The sequence below is a fragment of the Oryctolagus cuniculus genome, chromosome 14 (assembly GCF_051225735.1).
Source record: "Oryctolagus cuniculus isolate XC-2025 breed Fujian yellow rabbit chromosome 14, ASM5122573v1, whole genome shotgun sequence".
NCBI classification, from domain to species: domain Eukaryota; kingdom Metazoa; phylum Chordata; class Mammalia; order Lagomorpha; family Leporidae; genus Oryctolagus; species Oryctolagus cuniculus.
Window position 1 is genome coordinate 505887 of NC_142880.1, and position 19134 is coordinate 525020.

Sequence of the window (19134 nt, forward strand, 5' to 3'; positions counted from 1 at the left end):
AAAAAAAGGTCCACAGAGAACTTACACAAAGGTAACTACTTCTATATACCACATCTGAATTAAAGGTAGTGCACATCAATAAATTTAGCTTCAGAGATCTTATTCACCAGGTGATTTCAGTGTAGGTAGGAGGAACAGGACTATAGATCTGCTAGAATGGCTAAAATTAAAAAGATCACATACAACTCTGCTTTGTAAAGATTTATTTATTTTATTATTTCAAAATAGAAATGGTGGGAGATCTTCCAACTGTTGGTTTACTCCCCAAATGGCAAAAACAACAAGGTATGGGGCAGGCCAATGCCAGGAGCCAGGAAACCCATCCTGGGCTCCCACATTGAGAGGCAAGGACCCAAGTAACTCCCACCATCACTCACTGTCTTCCCAGGTACTCTGAGTAGAGATGAAGCATTGCAAGTGGCAGCTTAACCCGGTGCACCACAGTGCTGTTCCCTGTCCTCTCCCCGCCCACAACAATGCTGTCAGGAGTGAAGTGTAAGCTGACTTCTCATATGCTGATGGGAATGTAAATTAACCTAACAGGCTTCAGAAAATCACTTTCCAGTATCCACTAAGGCAAAGTACATATCCTAGAAACCAGGGGTTTATTCCCAGGTATTTAACCATGAGAGCTTATACACCAAAATATATACATGAGAATCTTCAGCAGCTTTTCCCTAACAGCCAAAAAACGAAAACCAATGGCCCTCCACAGGAATATAGATTAAGTGAAACTGTACAATTAAAATGCATTACAGTACAATACTATCTAACAAAGAGAAAGAATAAACAATCACTAAATGCAGCAATATGCATAAATCTCACAATGCTAAAGACAAACAAACAAAAGACAAAAAAAATCGATAAAAAAATGTATTTTATGAATCCATTTTTACGATGACCAAGACAGGCAAAACGAATCTATGAAACAAAATCAGAACCGTGGTGTTACGTGTTGTTCAGGATATGTCTCCCCAAACTAATTCAGATGTTTAAACCCCAAAGTCTACTGTTAATGGCTAATAGAAAAAAGAGGAGGCTTGTCTCAATTATGGTGTCTGAAGCTGGGGCCTTTGAGAAGTGAATGAATGAGACTGGGTCCCCAGGGCCACGATGACAGTGTAAGTGAAGAAGAACAGTGGGCTTTATGTATCTCTCTGCACCGTGGTGTGCCGTGGGACTGTCCCTCTCCCTCTTCTCACCTACCAGATGCCTCACCCAAAGGGTCTACTCACTTGTGCACAGTGAGTAGCACTGCAAGCTGAAATAACCTTTGTTCCTTTCTAAGTAACTCTTCTCCAATATTATAGGTAGAGTGTGGAAAACCTAACACATGTGGTCAGCTCTTTGGGTGGTTGTATTGGTATGGCTAAGGGAAGGGCATGAAGTTATCTCCCAGGGTATTAGAAGTCATGATGACCAGTTACAGGGTGTATCAATTTGTAACCAAAACAAACAGTACACTTTAGTCTATTTATGCTACACCTTAATTTCAATATGCTTAGTCTACTGGATAAGGCACGAGTTAAGATGCTATATCTTACTCCGAAGTACCTGGCTTCAATTCCTGCCTCTGGCTCCTGATTCCAGCTTCCTGCTAATACAGACCTTGGAAGGCAGCGATGATGGATCAATTAACTGGGTTCCTGACACCCATGTGGGAGTCCTACACTGAATTCTTGGTTCTCAGCTTTGGCCCCCACTGTTTAGAAAGGCAATCAGCACTTGTGAGTACTTTTTCCCTTTGACATGCGAATTAAAAACAAAAAATTTTGTTTTAAAAAGACAGTAAAATGCATATAGCGGTAATATTTCTATTTTTTAAATAAACTAAAAGTTCATTTATTTTTATCTATGTGAAAGGCAAAATGACAGAGAGACAGAAAGAAAGAAATCATCCATGCACTAGTTTACTCCCCAAAAGCCAGGAGCCAGGAATTCCATCAAGGTCTTCCAGGTGGGTGGCAGGGACCCAAGTACCTGAGCCATCATCTGCTGCCTCCCAGGAAACACATTATCAGGGAGCTGACTCAGAAGTGGAGGTGGGACTTGATCCCAGGCACTCTGATAGGAGATGTGGACGTCCCAAGCTATGGCTTACTTAACCCACTGTACCACAGTACCAATATAAGCATTAAAAATCCTCAAGGGCAAGTGAAAAGACATGTATGCGGAGCTACTTGCCTGAGTCTATTCATGCAAACACATCTATATTCAATGAATACGTTTTCTCTTACTTAGAACTAAAATTGGTAAAATAGGATTTCTACTTTTCCTGTACAGGAATGCCTAACAACTAAGTATACTTCTTCTACAGGAGTAGATTTTTATTATAGGCAATCATGAAAAGCTATCACCATTACATATTATTAACTTTCAACTCACTGAAAGAATATTAGGATCAACATTATATATCCACATAAAAGTATAATTAAACAACTATATTAGTAAATACCTGTTATTATCAGCTATTTAATTGCTCTCAGATTTTAGGCTCCTTGAGGGATTGCTTCTTGCTCACTACTGTTTTCCCATTCTTGGCTTAAACCCAGGCACACCACAGGTATGCAAATACTTCTTGAGATGTACAATTTCATAAAACCATGTTGTTATCATTGTCCTTTCTTTTTTAAATTTTGAATTACCTAAAAGATAAATGAATTGCTAAACACCTTTCTCGGCAAGTTTCTGCACACAACGAACACCAGAAAGTTCTTGAGTGGATAGTTGTTCATCAACAAATCCACACATCAAATATGTGTGTGTGAACACAAATGTGCAGACGTGTGCACGCATACTTACATTCCATGTACAATTTAACTGGGATTCTGTACAGTGGAAAGGATAAGCAAGATCTGACACCAGTCAGCCCCATAAGGTGATTACAGATTACATTATTTTCTGGATTCCAAGGATACAGCCATCTTTTCTGGGTGTTCCTTGGTTAAGAATACTGCATGGAGAAGCAACAAAAGTAGTTGTTTTCAGATTCTTTGATTTTCTCTGCATATTGTTATGCAGTAAAGAAAGAGAATGGATAAAAATAACAAGTGTGAGGGCAGAAGCCAATCTCCCTTTTCAAAATAACAAATCTGAATACTGAAAAACTGCTATATAATGTAAAAAGGTTTTCTCAAAACATTTTAAAAAATTTTTAAGACTTATTTATTTTGTTTGTTTGAAGGGCAGAGATCGATAGATCTTCCATCTGGGGGTTCACTTCCCAAATGGCTGCATGGCCGGGGCTAGGCCAGATCAAAGCCAGGAACCTGGAACCCCATGCGGGTCTCCCATATGCGTGGCAGGCACCCAGAGCCATCTTTTCCTGCTTTCCCAGGCACATTTGCAGAGAGCTGGATTCGAAGTGGAGCAGCCAGAACTCAAACTGGCACCCATATAGGAGCCAGTGTCACAGGTGGTGGCTTAATCTGCTGTACCACAACACCAGTCCCAAAATTTCTGATGCAGTGTAGTTACAGTAGATGATTGAAGGATATGTCATTTCAACTCCAGAAAGAAAATGAAATCCCCACACAGTAGCTCCTAGAGCACTGCGGTTCGTGGTCTCACTGTCTGTTAGCCAAGGTCATCCAGAAGGGTAAGTATAGTACAGTAAGACACAAAGTGACAGACAAGACTGACTGCCAAGACACATTCATCTTTCATTACAGTGCACTGTGACACACCTATTCTATCTTACGCCCAATTTATAAATCAAGCTTTATCACAGGTAGTATGTACAGGGAAAAACATAGTACACATGCAGTTTGGTATTATCCATGGCTTCACTCATCCACTGGGGGTCTTGGAATGTATTCTTCACAGATAAGAGGAGTCTAATACTCCAGTTTAAAGCAATACTTTCATAAAAATTGTCTGTTTTAAAAGAAGACATACTGAGAGTCCATGTGACTTGCTTTCACCTGCCTCTGTACTGAACACTTCTCTTTTCTTGACAAACACGGGCATCTTTCTGGATACACGGCACTATTCAAAATTGGCCATTCTGCCAGAACATCAGGTGGTACTGGTCAAACTGAAACACCTTCAAATACTGCAAGCCATAAAACTTAACTGATAAGTGAGAAGACACAGGCTGGTTTCTAGCCTAGTCTATGGAGCTGCAGTATGAGAACAGAAAAAATTATCTCACTCTGCTACCTAACACCTCTGGACAAGTTCCTGGCACACATTTCCTTCTTCTATACAACAGTGCTGACTAGAACTAGATTCTAGGTATGTGTCAATTCTAACATTTTACTATTTTACCAAAGTTGAATTACAAAGCCAAGTTTTCCTAGGAAACAAATTCACGGAGCCATACTTCACACCAGAAATTAAAGACTCAGACTGTAATGTATTATCAGAGCTATAGTTTAAACAAAGGTGGGAAAATGTGAACACAGGGAAGTGTTCAAACAACACAATATGTCTTACCTGATATCACAACAACCCTGGGAAATGCACTGTTATGATGGTAGTAAGTAAATGTTTAACTAAATAAATTGGGGCTTAAGAAGTAAGTTCATACAACTTAAATACAGTTTTACATACCACATACAATAAAGGTAGGTATGGTTCATCACCCCTATCCCAAAGCATTATTAATCCCATCATAAAAATGTTTAGATTCAATCCTATCAGGAAAGAGTACTGTATGGTAACTAAATAAATTACTGGAGAATCTTATTAGGAAGATGAGTTTAAGATTCTCACAAAATTTCAGGGGAGTTGTACACTGCCCACTGCTTCCATCAATCAAGTACATTACTCTCTTAAGAAGTCACTTTTGGTGAAAAGTTCAATCAAGCAATGAACAGCAGGAGAAACTGGTCTCACCTTGTCGTGCCTCTTCTGCCAGCTCTCCTCGCGTTTCACCATTAGCTCAATACAATGAGAAAGCGTGGCAAGAATCCCAGCAGTAGTTGCTTTAAAAGTGATCGCTTCCCCTTTGAAGTCTATCCCATTGATTCCTTTAGGTGTTACATGCGGAAACACTGAAAAAGAGAGGTATTCATTCAAAATCTTCCAAATGAAGAATTCTTCATTACAATTAAAGATTAAAAATATTTATTAAACTAGCAAGCTTAAACATATTTATGGATAACAATTATTCCTCTCTGGCCCAACATTTAAAAATCTTCTATCCACGCTCTGTGAGCCAATACGCTCTGTGGCAGCATTATGTACTCACAAGTCCTTTTCTTCAGATCTACTTCCTGAAACCTGTTTGCTGTGCTGCGCCCAGTGAAGCAAGTGATAGGAGGAGCAATACTGGAACAATATTCCCGCAGCTTACAATGGGACCTAACTGTGGCAAGAGCTACCTGACATTTTAAGAAACCTAGAACGTAAAATATCTGAATATAAACTATAGAATTTAATAAGGCAATAGAAAATTTGGAAAACAAATATTCAAATTTAAGTCTAGGACCAATGCACATGTTAAATAGTTTGCTTACATTTCATAATTTGAACTCACAGCACTGAAATAGTCTTTAAAAAACCACAAAATGCAAAGAGAGCATAGTATCTTAATCTATAGCTAACAAAAAACTATTCCAATAGAACCAATGAAATGCCACTTCTGTGAAAACTCATATGCAGACAGGACCATAAAAGTATAATCAGTAAGATAATAAAGTGATGAACTAGACTTCGTCAGTGTTTAAAATTTCTGCACTTGAAGATATTGATATAAGAATTAAGAGAAAAGCTATAGACATGCATAAAGATCTTTACATAGCATCTATTAATAAAGAACTTATCTCTAGAACATACCAAGCAACCTTTAAAAAGTGAGCAGGGGCTAGTGCTGCGGTACAGTAAGTTAAGCCTCTGCCTGTGGTTCCGGCATTCCATATGGACCCTAGTTCAAGTCCCAGCTGCTCCTCTTCCAATCAAGCTCTCTACTCATGGCCTGGGAAAGCAGAAGATGGCCCAAGTGCATGGGGCCCTGTACCCATGTAGGAGACCCAGATGGAACTTCTGGCTCCTGGCTTTGACCTGGCCCAGCTCCAGCCATCTGGGGAGTAAACCAATGGATGGAAGATCTCTCTATCTGTAACTCTGCCTCTCAAAAAATGAATAAATAAATCTTAAAAAAAAAAAAAAGTGGGCAGACTGTCAACACCCTTAACTAAAGAGGAGGCACAGGTAGCAAATAACACAAAAAGACAATTAACACACTTGCTACTAGGGAAATAAAAAGAAAACCATAATGAAATATCACTTCCTATCTACTAAAATGACTAACATTTAAAAGGACTGACTACAACACAAATTGGTGGGGATACTCAAGAACTAGAATCATATACTGCTAATAAAAAATATCTGGCATTTCTTTAAAAGTTAAAAACATCTACTATATGATGTAGTATTCCACTCCAGAGCATTAAAACCAAGAGAAATAAAATGTATGCTCACGCAATGGCAAATGATCATAGTGACTTTATAATAACCTGCAGATACACTGATAACTGTTGTATATCTGTATAGTACTCAGCAATGAGAAGAAATCATCTAACAAGACATGAAGAAACAACAGTCTCAAAGTGAAAAAGAATCCAGGCAAAAAAAAAAAAGGTGCATTATATGAGTCCACTTACATTAAGTTCTAGAAGATGCAGATTAATCTACAGGGAAAGAAAACAGATCTGCAATTGTTTTACAGTGAAGGGGATGACAACACAGATGGACAAAATTTTGAGGTGACAGATACGTTAACTACGTGTTGACAGTTTCATGAAATACCTACATCCACTAAACTACACACTTAAATCATGTCAATTATATACCTATAAAGTTTTTTTTAATATTTTATTTATTTAAGAAGTAGAGTTAGAGAGAGAGAGACAGAGGGAAAGACAGAAAGAAAGGTCTCTCATCCGCTGGTTCATTCCCCAAATGGCTGCAACAGACGGAGCTGGGCCGATCTGAAGCCTGGAGCTTCTTCTGGGTCTCCCATGTGGGTGCAGGAGCCATCTTCTACTGCTTTCCCAGCCATTGCAGAGAGCTGGATGGGAAGAGGAGCAGGCAGGACACAAACTGGTGCCCACATGGGATGCTTGCGCTGCAGGCAGAGGCTTGGCCTACCACACCACAGTGCTGACCCTTGTGGGGAGCAGCTCGGACTGGACTGAGTTACTGGAATTAAGACTTATTCTATGCATCTGCTCTCCCACAATATGGCGCTGGGAGAGAAGTAAACAGCTTCCGCACAGCTGCCTCCAGTTCAACCAATAAACTGTAGGACTTGCTCCTGATTGGAGGAGAGCAGCGTACTCGGCGTGTGGGCAGCCGAGTTGGGATTGGCGGAGGAGGACTATAAAGGAGGAGAGAGACGGCATGCACCGGGGAACATCTAAGGGGAACATCTAGCTGAAGGAACACCTGTGCAGCCCCCGAGAAGAGCCGGCCGGCGGTGTGCCGCTCCCCTGCGGAAGTGGGGAATGTGGCCAGGGGGAACTGCCCTTCCACGGAGGTGGAAGGGACAGTAGCCAACCCGGGAAGAACCAGCAGCAAACCCGGGGAGGGCCGAGCAGACGAAAGAGCAGCGCAGGGTCTTGTGTCGTTCCCCCACGAAGACGGGGAGTGACAACCCTAAATGTATGAAATTTTTTTTTAATTTTATTTAAGTTATACAAGTTTCAGGTAACCTATCAAACTTTAAAAGTTTTCTTTGCCAGACTAAAAACGCTTTGTATGAATGTTGTAACTTCTTTACTTTCCACCACTTTTATAAATTACTACTTTACAGATGACCATACTTAGAAATTCAAACATACCTAGGTCTTAGAATATGTGCAAGTAATAATGGGTACTCACTGCTAAATATTTGCTAATTTATATACTTACAAGTCAGTGTAATGTGAAAACAAAATGACATGTCTTTGAAAAAATTCTAGCAACACAGAAATGCACCTCTTTAGTTACACTTACTACTTTTAGAAAGAGCTACCTCAAATCCTTTTCAGAATGATACAGACTTCTATTACCGATTTTGAAGCTGTGGGGAGCAATCCGGACTAGACTGTTACTGGAATTAAGACTTATTCTATGCATCTGCTCTCCCACATTATGGGGCTGGGAGAGAAGAAAACAGCTTCTACACAGCTGCCTCCAGTTCAACCAATAAACTGTAGGACTTGCTCCTGATTGGAGGAGAGCAGCGTACTCGGCGTGTGGGCAGCCGAGTTGGGATTGGCGGAGGAGGACTATAAAGGAGGAGAGAGACGGCATGCACCAGGAACATCTAAGGGGAACATCTGAGGGAACGCCTGTGCAGCCCCAGAGAAGAGCCGGCCGGCGGTGTGCCGCTCCCCTGCGGAAGTGGGGAATGTGGCCAGGGGGAACTGCCCTTCCACGGAGGTGGAAGGGATAGTAGCCAACCCGGGAAGAACCAGCAGTAAACCCGGGGAGGGCCGAGCAGACGAAAGAACAGCGCAGGGTCCTGTGTCGTTCCTCCACGAAGAGGGGGAGCGACATAATGGTGCCGTGACTCGGATATGAAGCCTAGGCAGCGTTTAGTGTTGCTCCTCCACGAAGAGGGGGAGCGACAGAAGCTTTTCAAACAACATTTGGAGAAATAAGGGTCTCACACAGTAAGCACTCTGAAAAAATTTCTGTCACATTATATCAGTTAGAACACGAAAGTCGGAGTAAAACCTCATCTTTGTCATCCACCAGGCTCCTCTAAATATTGGTTACTCCAACTGTTTTCTCTCAGTCTCTATCTTACATGATACAACCTCAGCTTAATGGAAAAAGCTAACTAAAACCCCAAAGTACTTGCTAATTTTAGATGAGAACACAATGTCCAAGGTTCCCCCTGAAGACATTGCTAAAGAGATAACAGGACACTGCCAATGACACATTGTATTAAAAGAAAGAGGAAAATTTAACTACACATATGAAGGGCTAAAATGGAATAGGGTCAATATATTTAGTTTTTCTTTTGTCATTTATGATTTGCATAACTAAAGGTCATAAGCCTTTATTCCCATATTTCTTCTAAGAATTTTACAGTGTTAGCTCTGGTATTTAGGTCTTTGATCCATTTTGAGCTAACTTTTGTATTTGGTGTGATAAGAGGATCGACTTAATTCTTTTACATGTGGATATCAAGCTGTCCAAGCTGTCCCAGCATAACTGTTGAAAAGAATATTTCTCTGCCCCTACACTGAATTTTCTTGGCACTGTCCCAAACTGACTTGCCTGCAAATGTGGGAGCTTACTTCTGGACTCTCAATCCTATTTGATTGCTCTAGTGTCTGTCCTTATGCCAGACACACAGCCTTGATTACCACTGCTCTGTACTAAGCTACAAAACTGCAAACTGGGAATCCTCTCTTTTTCCAAGATTCTTTGGTGATTCTAGGTCTCTTATATATCTATATGAATTTTAAGATCAGTTTGTTAATTTCTGAAAAATAGCTACTTAGAATTTTCAGGCCGGTGCTGCAGCTCACTTGGCTAATTCTCCGCCTGTAGCACCGGGTCCCGGTTGCTTCTCTTCCAGGCCAGCTCTCTGCTGTGGCCCGGGAAGGCAGTGGAGGATGGCTCAAGTGCTTGGACGCCTACACCCACATGGGAGACCAGGAGAAGCACCTGGCTCCTGGCTTCAAATTGGCGCAGTGCACCGGCCATGGCAGCCATTTTGGAGGTGAACCAACGGAAGGAAGACCTTTCTCTCTCTCCCTCCGTCTAAACTCTGTCCAAAAAAAAAAAAAAAAAAAAAAAAGGATTATGGCATCTGTAGACTCAAATGAACATTTTATTCTTTAAATATATTATATATAATAAATATTTTTTATAATAAATGTGCAATTTTATTTTTAAAATCATTTTTGTTTATTTATTTGAGAGGGAGGTAAGTACTCTAATCCATTGGTTCACTCCCCAAATTCCTGAAATGGCCAAGGTTGTGCTGTGGCCAAAGCAAAGAACTGAGAACTCAATACAGGTCTCCCAAGTGGGCAGCAGGAATCCAACTTCTTGAGATGTCACTACACACTCCCAAGGCTGACATAAGCAGGGTGCTGGGGCAGAGAAATGAACTGAGGAATTCAGATATGAGAGATGGGATTCTTGACCACTAGGCCAAATGCCCATTTTGGATGCCTTTTCTTTTTCTTATCAAGGGTCCTGACTACGAAATCTAACATAATACTGAGGTTAGTTCAGGGGTTTTAACAGACTTTATGTCAAAAATTTTATTTATTGGTATGATTAAGTAGTTTTGGTCTTTATTCTACTGATTATATTACACTAAAAACTTGTGTCCTTCAAGGACTGTCAGTTTAATCTAAGTCAACTTGTTGCATATATATTCACAGCATTCCCCTCTATTTTTATTACCTAAGATCAGTAGTAACGCCTTTCTTTTCATACTGGATTTTAGTAATTCTATTCCTGCATATTTGGTCAAAGGTTTGTCAATTTTTTGTTCTTTACAAAAAAAACCTACTTATGGTTTCACTGATTTTTCTATATAGTTTTTCTATCTTTCATCTTTTATAGCAATGGTGTTTCAACTACAAATTTCTCTCCAAGTATTTCTTTCACCATAGTCCATTTTGGTATGCTGCATTTTTGTGTTTATCCATATCAAAAATCTTTCATCCACTGAATAAGGGTGCTATTTTACATATATTTGTGAATTTTCTGAATTTTCTTGTTACTGATTTTATTCCACTGTGGGTGGCAGATATACTCAGTATGTCAGTCCTTTTAAACGAATCAGGGTTTATATTATGGCCAAGCAGAAGGTCTATTCTAGACAATGTTTCTTGTGCAACTGAGAAGACCTACTCTTCACTGCTGGGTACAGTGTTCCACAGAACGCTTATTAGGTCTATTGCTGTAGAGTACGTGCATGGCTTCCACTTCCTTATTCATCTTCTTCCTACTTTTCTATTTACTATTCAACGTTGGCTACTGAAGGCTCTATTATTATGGTCTTTTTCATTTCAACTCAGTACTTCTGGGATCTGTTGTTAAGTATATCTATGTATATAACTGCTGTATTTTCCTGATGGTTTGACTATCTTATCATTATAGAATGTCCCCTGTTGTATCAAAACATATAAATTAAGACAGCATAAAATATAAAAAAAAAGAAAAATTTAAAATTGGCAGGTAAGAACTTAAGCAGATTGCGAAAACTATCCTATCATGATCTGTAACTCTTGAAACGTGTCGTCAAAGGAAGGTGCTTCCTTATAAGGCTCCAAAAATTTCCTCCTTATAGACAGCAGGCCAATTAATGGCTGCTTTACACGGTGATCTGTTGTCAAGAAGATCCAACATGGCCAGTCCACCCCAATTAGCACCTGTTCCCAATATGAGGAGCCCCAGCACTGGGCAAGCAGCTGTCGTGACAAAACTGGCTTCTGCCAACCCTGCCAAGAACAAGGCCACTGGAAATGGAACTGTCCTGAGTTTGCACACTCAGCTCCCTGCTGAACCACCTGCCTGGCCTGCCCAGGTGTATTCTCTCCATTCCACCATATAACCTCGCTCTCCCCCAAGTCTAGTGACTGGGCACTCATCTGTCCCCTCTGTTCTGACGGATGCCCTATCCCCAATAAAACCTTATTACTTTAAAGAAAATATCTTCCTTAATCTGATCTACATTATTCTAATTGTCTTTCTTCTCATCTTTGCACTCTCTGGGAGTTTTACTCATGTTATAGCCTTTGTTCCAGTCCCCCAGCCTATACATGTAATATTTACTAGCAGGTTATTATTAAGCACAGCTTTCAAAAATTCTTTGCACCAAAATAAACTTATCTTTTGGGGCTAGCACTTTGGTTTAGCAGGTAAAGCTACCGTCAATGGTGCCAGCATCCCATATACATGCTGGTTCAAGTCCTGGCTGCTCCACTTCCAATCCAGCTCTCTGCTATGGCCTGGAAAAGCAGTAGAGGATGGCCCAAGTCCGTGGGCCCCTCTACCCTCATGGGAGACTCGGCTGAAGCTCCTAGCTTCGGATCGGCGCAGCTCCGGCCATTGCAGCCAATTGGAAAGTGAACCAGTGGATGCCAGACCTCTCTCTCTGTCTTTACTTCTTGAACTCTGACTTTCAAATAAATCTATCTATCTATCTATCTATCTACACTTATCTTTTAATTCTAGTTTTTCCTTGAACTTCCTGAGGCATTCTTCTGATCTTTAAAGATGTGATCTGATCTTTAAAGATGGCCCTAGTGGTGAGAATCATTAGTATGTCCACTCCCAAGACCACAGTATCATTTCTGGTTTTCAAGATAATTGAATCTAGTACTAAAAACCTTCCTGTATTTCCCAGATGAAGGAAATAATTCCACTCTACAATCAAGCAGCTGCAGATTTAACACTATCAGATTATTCATGATGCTTCTGACTATCTTATTCCTGGAGTTAACCACAGGACAACACACTCCATACACAGTGGTTAAGAGACGTAATTTCCATCAACATTAAGAAGAGAATTAAACAATGAACTCAAGTGTACTTGAAATGTAATTTATGATCCAAAAATTATGCGGAAATCTTGTCCCATATTTCTCTAAATGACTTTAATAACCTCATCTTTTGCTGCTTGGACTCAAAGCTCCCTTTTTTAAGGGCTTAGGAGGTAACAAAGGGACATGCGATAACTATAAAAATTACTTATTTTTTAAAACTGATTTTCATATTTTAGTCAAAGTACTATTGATTTAACAAGTTTAAAAAGTCAACCAGGGCTGGCGCCGCGGCTCACTAGGCTAATCCTCCACCTTGCGGCTCCGGCACGCCAGGTTCTAGTCCCGGTCAGGGCGCTGGATTCTGTCCCGGTTGCCCCCTTCCAGCCCAGCTCTCTGCTGTGGCCCGGGAGTGCAGTGGAGGATGGCCCAAGTGCTTGGGCACTGCACCCCATGGGAGACCAGGAGAAACACCTGGCTCCTGCCATCGGATCAGCGTGGTGCGCCAGCCGCAGCGCGCCGGCCGTGGCGGCCATTGGAGGGTGAACCAACGGCAAAGGAAGACCTTTCTCTCTCTCTCACTGTTCACTCTGTCAAAAAAAAAAAAAAAAAAAGTCAACCAGAAGTGTGAGAATTCTAATGGTGAGCACAGAGATGGCCTGTCTGACTTCCTCCCACCCTATGATGATGACTTTCAGCTCTGCTAAGTTTTCTCCTGGCAAACACCAAACCCTTTATTTCTTAAACATCACTGACTCACCATTTTGGTTTTGGGTGTTATCTATGGACTTCACAATTCAGTAAACGAAGCTTGGGTTCCCCATGCATCACTCTTTTTCTATTTCTGTGTTTTCGATAGAGACTTGGTAATACTTTTGGTTACAATTATATGAATTGCTGGCATAATTATGAACAGGCAAACACTGTTGTCTGCTGAGCCAAGCAGTGTATTATAATTATGCTTCCTACCTTATCTATCCTTTTGCTTTACCTGGAGTTAATGAATTGCCTCAGTAAAAATAATTACTAAGTTTTCTGTGTATTCCACTAACTTTTCTCAAAGGAGTGAACACAGTGGTCCTACAGAGTGGTTCTCAAGTGAGCAGTACCCAGCATCATCTAAGGACCTGTAAAAAACACAAAGACTCAAGCCCTGCCCACCTCACTTACTGAACCAGAGTATTCAAGAGTGGCGACCAGAAGTCTGTCTTTCCACAAGTCCTTCAGCAAATTCTGATACATGCTAAAGTGTGCGAACTCTCCAGCCTTCCACCACCACCAATCAATACTCCTGCCGACATGGTCAAATGTGCTGGTGAATTTACCACTGATGCTTCTGGCCGGCGCCGCGGCTCACTAGGCTAATCCTCCGCCTAGCGGCGCCGGCACACCGGGTTCTAGTCCCGGTTGGGGCGCCAGATTCTGTCCCGGTTGCCCCTCTTCCAGGCCAGCCCTCTGCTGTGGCCAGGGAGTGCAGTGGAGGATGGCCCAGGTGCTTGGGCCCTGCACCCCATGGGAGACCAGGAAAAGCACCTGGCTCCTGGCTCCTGCCATCAGATCAGCGCAGTGCGCCGACCGCGGCGGCCATTGGAGGGTGAACCAACAGCAAAGGAAGACCTTTCTCTCTGTCTCTCTCTCTCACTGTCCACTCTGCCTGTCCAAAAAAAAAAAAAAAAAAAAAAAATTTACCACTGATGCTTCCTTCTTTAGTGTTTACTACGAGTAGGATGGGTTGGTATCTAAACCTTTGTTGCACAGCCACACGCCTTCTTTCCTTTTCTCCTGTGCTAAAACACCATGTCCAGGATCCCTGATTTCCTTTCTTGGTTTAAGGCTCATCTGGTAGAAGAGTAGCTTACTGTTGAAGCTATGTGGAAAATAATTTTTTTTTAAGATTTATTTATTTGAAAGTCAGAGTTACACAGAGAGAAAAGGAGAGTCAAATAGAGAGGTCTTCCATTTCCTGGTTCACTGGCCACAATGGTCGGAGCTGTGCTGATCCGAAGCCAGGAGTTTCTTTCAGGTCTCCCACGTGGGTGCAAGGGCCCAAGCGTTTGGCCTACATTCTACTATTTTCCCAGGCCAAAGCAAAGAGCTGGATCAGAAGTGGAGCAAAATGGTATGCTGGCAATGCAGGTGGCGGCTTTACCCGCTACGTCACAGTTCCAGCCCCGAAACTAAATGTTTAAAACTCTAGGGTATCTTAAAATACCTTTACTTCAGGCCGGCGCCGCGGCTCACTAAGCTAATCCTCCGCCTAGCGGCGCCGCACACTGGGTTCTAGTCCCGGTCGGGGCGCCGGATTCTGTCCCGGTTGCTCCTCTTCCAGGCCAGCTCTCTGCTGTGGCCTGGGAGTGCAGTGGAGGATGGTCCAAGTGCTTGGGCCCTGCACCCCATGGGAGACCAGGAGAAGCACCTGGCTCCTGCCATCGGATCGGCATGGTGCGCCGGCCGAAGTGCGCCGGCCGCGGCGGCCATTGGAGGGTGAACCAACGGCAAAGGAAGACCTTTCTCTCTGTCTCTCTCTCTCACTGTCCACTCTGCCTGTCAAAAAAAAAAAAAAAAAAAAAAAAAAAAAAAAAAACCTTTACTTCAGCCTCATATCTTATTGAAAGTTTGGCTGGGTATAGAAGTAAAGATTGAATATATTTTCCGTGAGAATTATGAAAAGCTGGTGCCGTGGCTCACTTGGCTAATCCTCCGCCTATGGCACTGGCATCCTACATGGGCGCCAGGTTCTAGTCCCGGCTGCTCCTCTTCCAGTCTAGCTCTCTGCTGTGGTCTGTGAGGGCAGTGGAAGATGGCCCAAGTGCTTGGGCACTGCACCTGCATGGGAGACCACGAGGAAGCACCCGGCTCCTGGCGTCGGATCAGCACAGTGCCGGCCGTAGCAGCCATTTGGGGGGTGAACCAATGGAAAAAAGACATTTCTCTCTACTTCTCTCTCTCTCACTGTCTAACTCTATCTGTCAATTAAATAAAAAAATTTAAAAAAATAAAATATTTTCCGTGAGAATTATGAAGAGCACTGTTCCACCTTTTGTGAAGGCCAGCACAATTCTTATTGAAAATTTCTGATCTATGATGTCACCTATTTTTCAACCCCATCCCCGTCTTTTGCTGGAAGGAAGATGCCTGCCTTGGTGAGGGAACTGTTTTGTTGTCTTTTTTTTTTTTTTAAAGATTTATTTACTTTTACTGGAAAGTCAGAGTTACACAGAGGAGAGGCAGAGAGAGAGAGAGGTGTTCCATTCACTGGTTCACTCCGTAGTTGGAGAGTTCGCACACTTTAGCATGTATCACTCCAGGAGCCAGAAGCTTCTTCCAGGTCTCCCCCGTGGGTGCACGGGCCCAAGTACTTGGACCACCTTCTACTGCTTTCCCAGGCCACAGTAGAGAGCTGGACTGGAAAAGGAGCAGCTGGGACTTAAATTGGCGTCCATATAGGATGCCGGTACTGCAGGCAGCAGCTTTACCTGTTATGCCACATCACCGGCCCGTTTTGTCTTCTCCAGCCCCACACAGTTAGTTGGGTGTACATAGGTCATTTTTCAATCCTAACTTGAAACCCTCATGTTGGTTCTTTGATAACTCTGTCCCTGTAATTCTGTTCCCCCATTTCTAACATAAATCCTATGTATGTTGGGTCTCCTGGGTAGGTCCTCAAATTTTCTCTTTTCTATTACTTAGCTTTTTTTTCTTATTTTCTGGGAGTTTTTCTCAATATTATAGACCAACTCTGCCTACAAAGTTTTAAAATCTTCCTTTTCTAACTTTTAATTTACTAGAGCTCTCTCATGTTAGGAATAAAATCACTTTGCTTTGTTACTGAAGACATTAAGTACAATTTTCTTCTGTTTGCTACACAGTCTGAGTTTCTTCTTCCAGGTTCCCTGTGCTGGTTAGCTGTGAGGAGGCTACGTTCGAGTATCTGGAGATCTGGTCGGTCCAAAGGTCTGAATACACTAAGCAGTGCCTTTCAGCTACTGGACTCCATCAGAGGGTGACCTGGCAGTGAGATAACCTCGTCACGTGACTCCCTCAGAACTCTAAAGTCTTGGCTCTGTGACCACTCAGTTTCTCCAGCTCTCTTCTGTATCAGAAATAAATGCCTTATTATTGATAGGTATTCTAAAACAGAATAAGAAAAGGGGTTTGGAGATTACACCCTTCAGAATACAGACTTTTATCCAGCCTGGCTACTTCAGTTCTTGCAAAAATGCAGTCAGATCTCAATGATCACATGTATTTCTACGTAATCACCGCTTTCAGGATAATATACTTATCTCATTCTAGGCCAGCTGCTACTGACTCTATAAGTCTCCCGTTCAATTTCTAGAGAAAACAGGCTTTAATTTTTTTGGGGGAGTGTAAATAAGCTATGCAGGATGGAGGACTGGGCCTGGGAGTTTAACAATGTCTTTCAATAATTTTCTAATGTTCATAGAAAACATTTTTTCTAGTAACACAGATTATTATTCTGAAAATAACAGGTAACTAACAAAACTTTCCCAAAATAATCCTCTAATTCCATAAAGATTATATTAATCTGGATGATTTGTAAATGTCAGCAATTCAGTCACGAGTTTTAAGGACAAATTATAAAGCAAGGTGTCACATTAAGCTAGTACTCTGCAAAACTGTGAGCTCAGTAGATTAAAAGGAAGAAAGGGAGAACCATAATGAAAATAAGAAATAAACAGGAAAAGAGGACAAAGTGGGGGAGGAGAAATATTAGATTGTACTATCAAGAATGGATTATTTTAAGATGATCTCTATAGCAGAAAACTATTTTTACACATACAACAGTTTAAAAAAAACTTAACTTGGAAATGTGCTACTATATAGGTTTTACTTCATATTCTTCACTAATTTCAACAAAAATAAGCCAAGTCAGGCTTATTTTTTCAACATTTTTCGTAACTGAAAAAAATCTACTTGTAGTAGGAAGAAATCCACTCTAGCTTTCTCTTTAGGAATGTTAGAAGAGCACTGATTATAACTCACAGCGATGAACAATTTAGAATTCTAACAAGTCAGCCATCATATCAGAGCGATAAACCACAATGTGAAGCCTACATCCTGCTCCGCTCCTGTGAAGTCAGAGCTCCCACAGTAACTTTCCTTTAATAAGGCTGCTTTATATACTCAGCAAGTATACCAACCACAGAGAAATATACTCTAAAGAAATGCTCAACTCAAATTCCGCAAGATGTTTCCCCTCCCCTAAGAAAAAAAGCTGAAATAAAAGGTCCATAGTCTAATTTAGAATGAGGCTTCATTAGATAGCGACTTGCTGCTATTATAAAAATGTGTATTTTACAAACAAGTCTTTTTGAAAGAAGATATTTTCAAATAGATCCCAGTAGTTCTACTACTTTTTAAAAATTATTCAATTATATCATTATTATTTATACTGAGCTATTATATAAACCCAGAAAGTAATTTTATCCAGCTGAGGAGAAAAACAGTATCACTTACACTTTTCTTTATTGCCATTGGTATTATGCAAGAAGTCTCCATCAGAACGTGTAGCAGGAAAATCATCTTCATCATCTTCTACCACTAAACAACAAACACACACGGATATTAGCATGAAAAGAAATGGAAATTAACCAGCTTATTTATTCTTATCTTCAAATGAGTCTGTGAATTTAAGATCTTATTTGTCTTTGTGTTTTCACTGGTTATCAAGGTATACTCAATAAATACACTGTGCAATATCCTTAAATACAACAGACATTAAGATTTATTTATTTGAAGGCAGAGTGACAGAGAGAGGGGAGAGACAAAGACAGAGACAGAGAGAAAGAGAGAGAAAGTCTTCCATCCAATGGTTCACACACCAAATGGCTGCAACAGGGCTGGCCCAGGCTGAAGCCAGGAGCCAGGAATTTCAACTGAGTCTCCCAGGTGAGTGGCAGAGACCCAAGAACTTGGGCCATCATATGCTGCTTTCCCAGTTGCATCAGCTGGGAGATGGGCTGGAAGTGGAGTAGCTAGGACTTGACTCAGCTTTGATATGGGATGACAGCATATCAAGGCTTAACCTGCTGCACCACAAACTCAATCCCTACATTCTTCCAAAAACTCTATCCATTTTCATTTGTGTAGGGGATGACCACTGGGTCGTGAATTACTTTGCCTCTGACGTCTTCCTATCCCTTCCTACCTAATGGGGCTATTTCCTACCTGTACAGGAGACCTAGAAGGGCTTCAGCAGGACTGTAAAAGGATACCTTACATGTGGAAGTGGAAGATTCCTAAACTAGCCTCTGCCGTTGGTTCACCCTCCAATGGCTGCCGCAGCCGGCACACTGCGGGCCGGCGCACCGCGCTGATCCGATGGCAGGAGCCAGGTGCTTCTCCTGGTCTCCCATGGGGTGCAGGGCCCAAGCACCTGGGCCATCCTCCACTGCACTCCCTGGCCACAGCAGAGAGCTGGCCTGGAAGAGGGGCAACCGGGACAGAATCCGGCGCCCCGACCGGGACTAGAACCCGGTGTGCCGGCGCCACAAGGCGGAGGATTAGCCTAGTGAGCCGCGGCGCCGGCTTCCTCTGGGAGTTCTTAAATGTACTTAAATGGATATGTTGGATACATAGGAAAAAATACAGCTTTTTCCAAATGTGATATCAGTTTTGGTCCATCTCAATGTATCCGTGTCTGGACATCCCTTTTAATTTGTAT

The 19134-nt window shown here is 41.8% G+C and overlaps 1 protein-coding gene across 3 annotated transcripts in view; it reads right to left on the reverse strand.

Annotated features, from left to right (window-relative positions):
• CERT1 (ceramide transporter 1) overlaps positions 1-19134 on the reverse strand; it is a 122264-nt gene that overhangs the window by 38801 nt on the left and 64329 nt on the right. For all 3 annotated transcript variants that reach the window (XR_001792585.4, XM_017339031.4, XM_008251138.5), the window contains exons 6-7: positions 17928-18011; positions 4840-4997 (exon numbers count right to left, since the gene is read on the reverse strand). Coding sequence is in view for 2 of the 3 variants with exons in the window: in XM_017339031.4 (XP_017194520.1) it covers positions 4840-4997; positions 17928-18011 (242 nt within the window). In the remaining variant the exon portion in view is untranslated. The remainder of the gene's footprint in view (positions 1-4839; positions 4998-17927; positions 18012-19134) is intronic.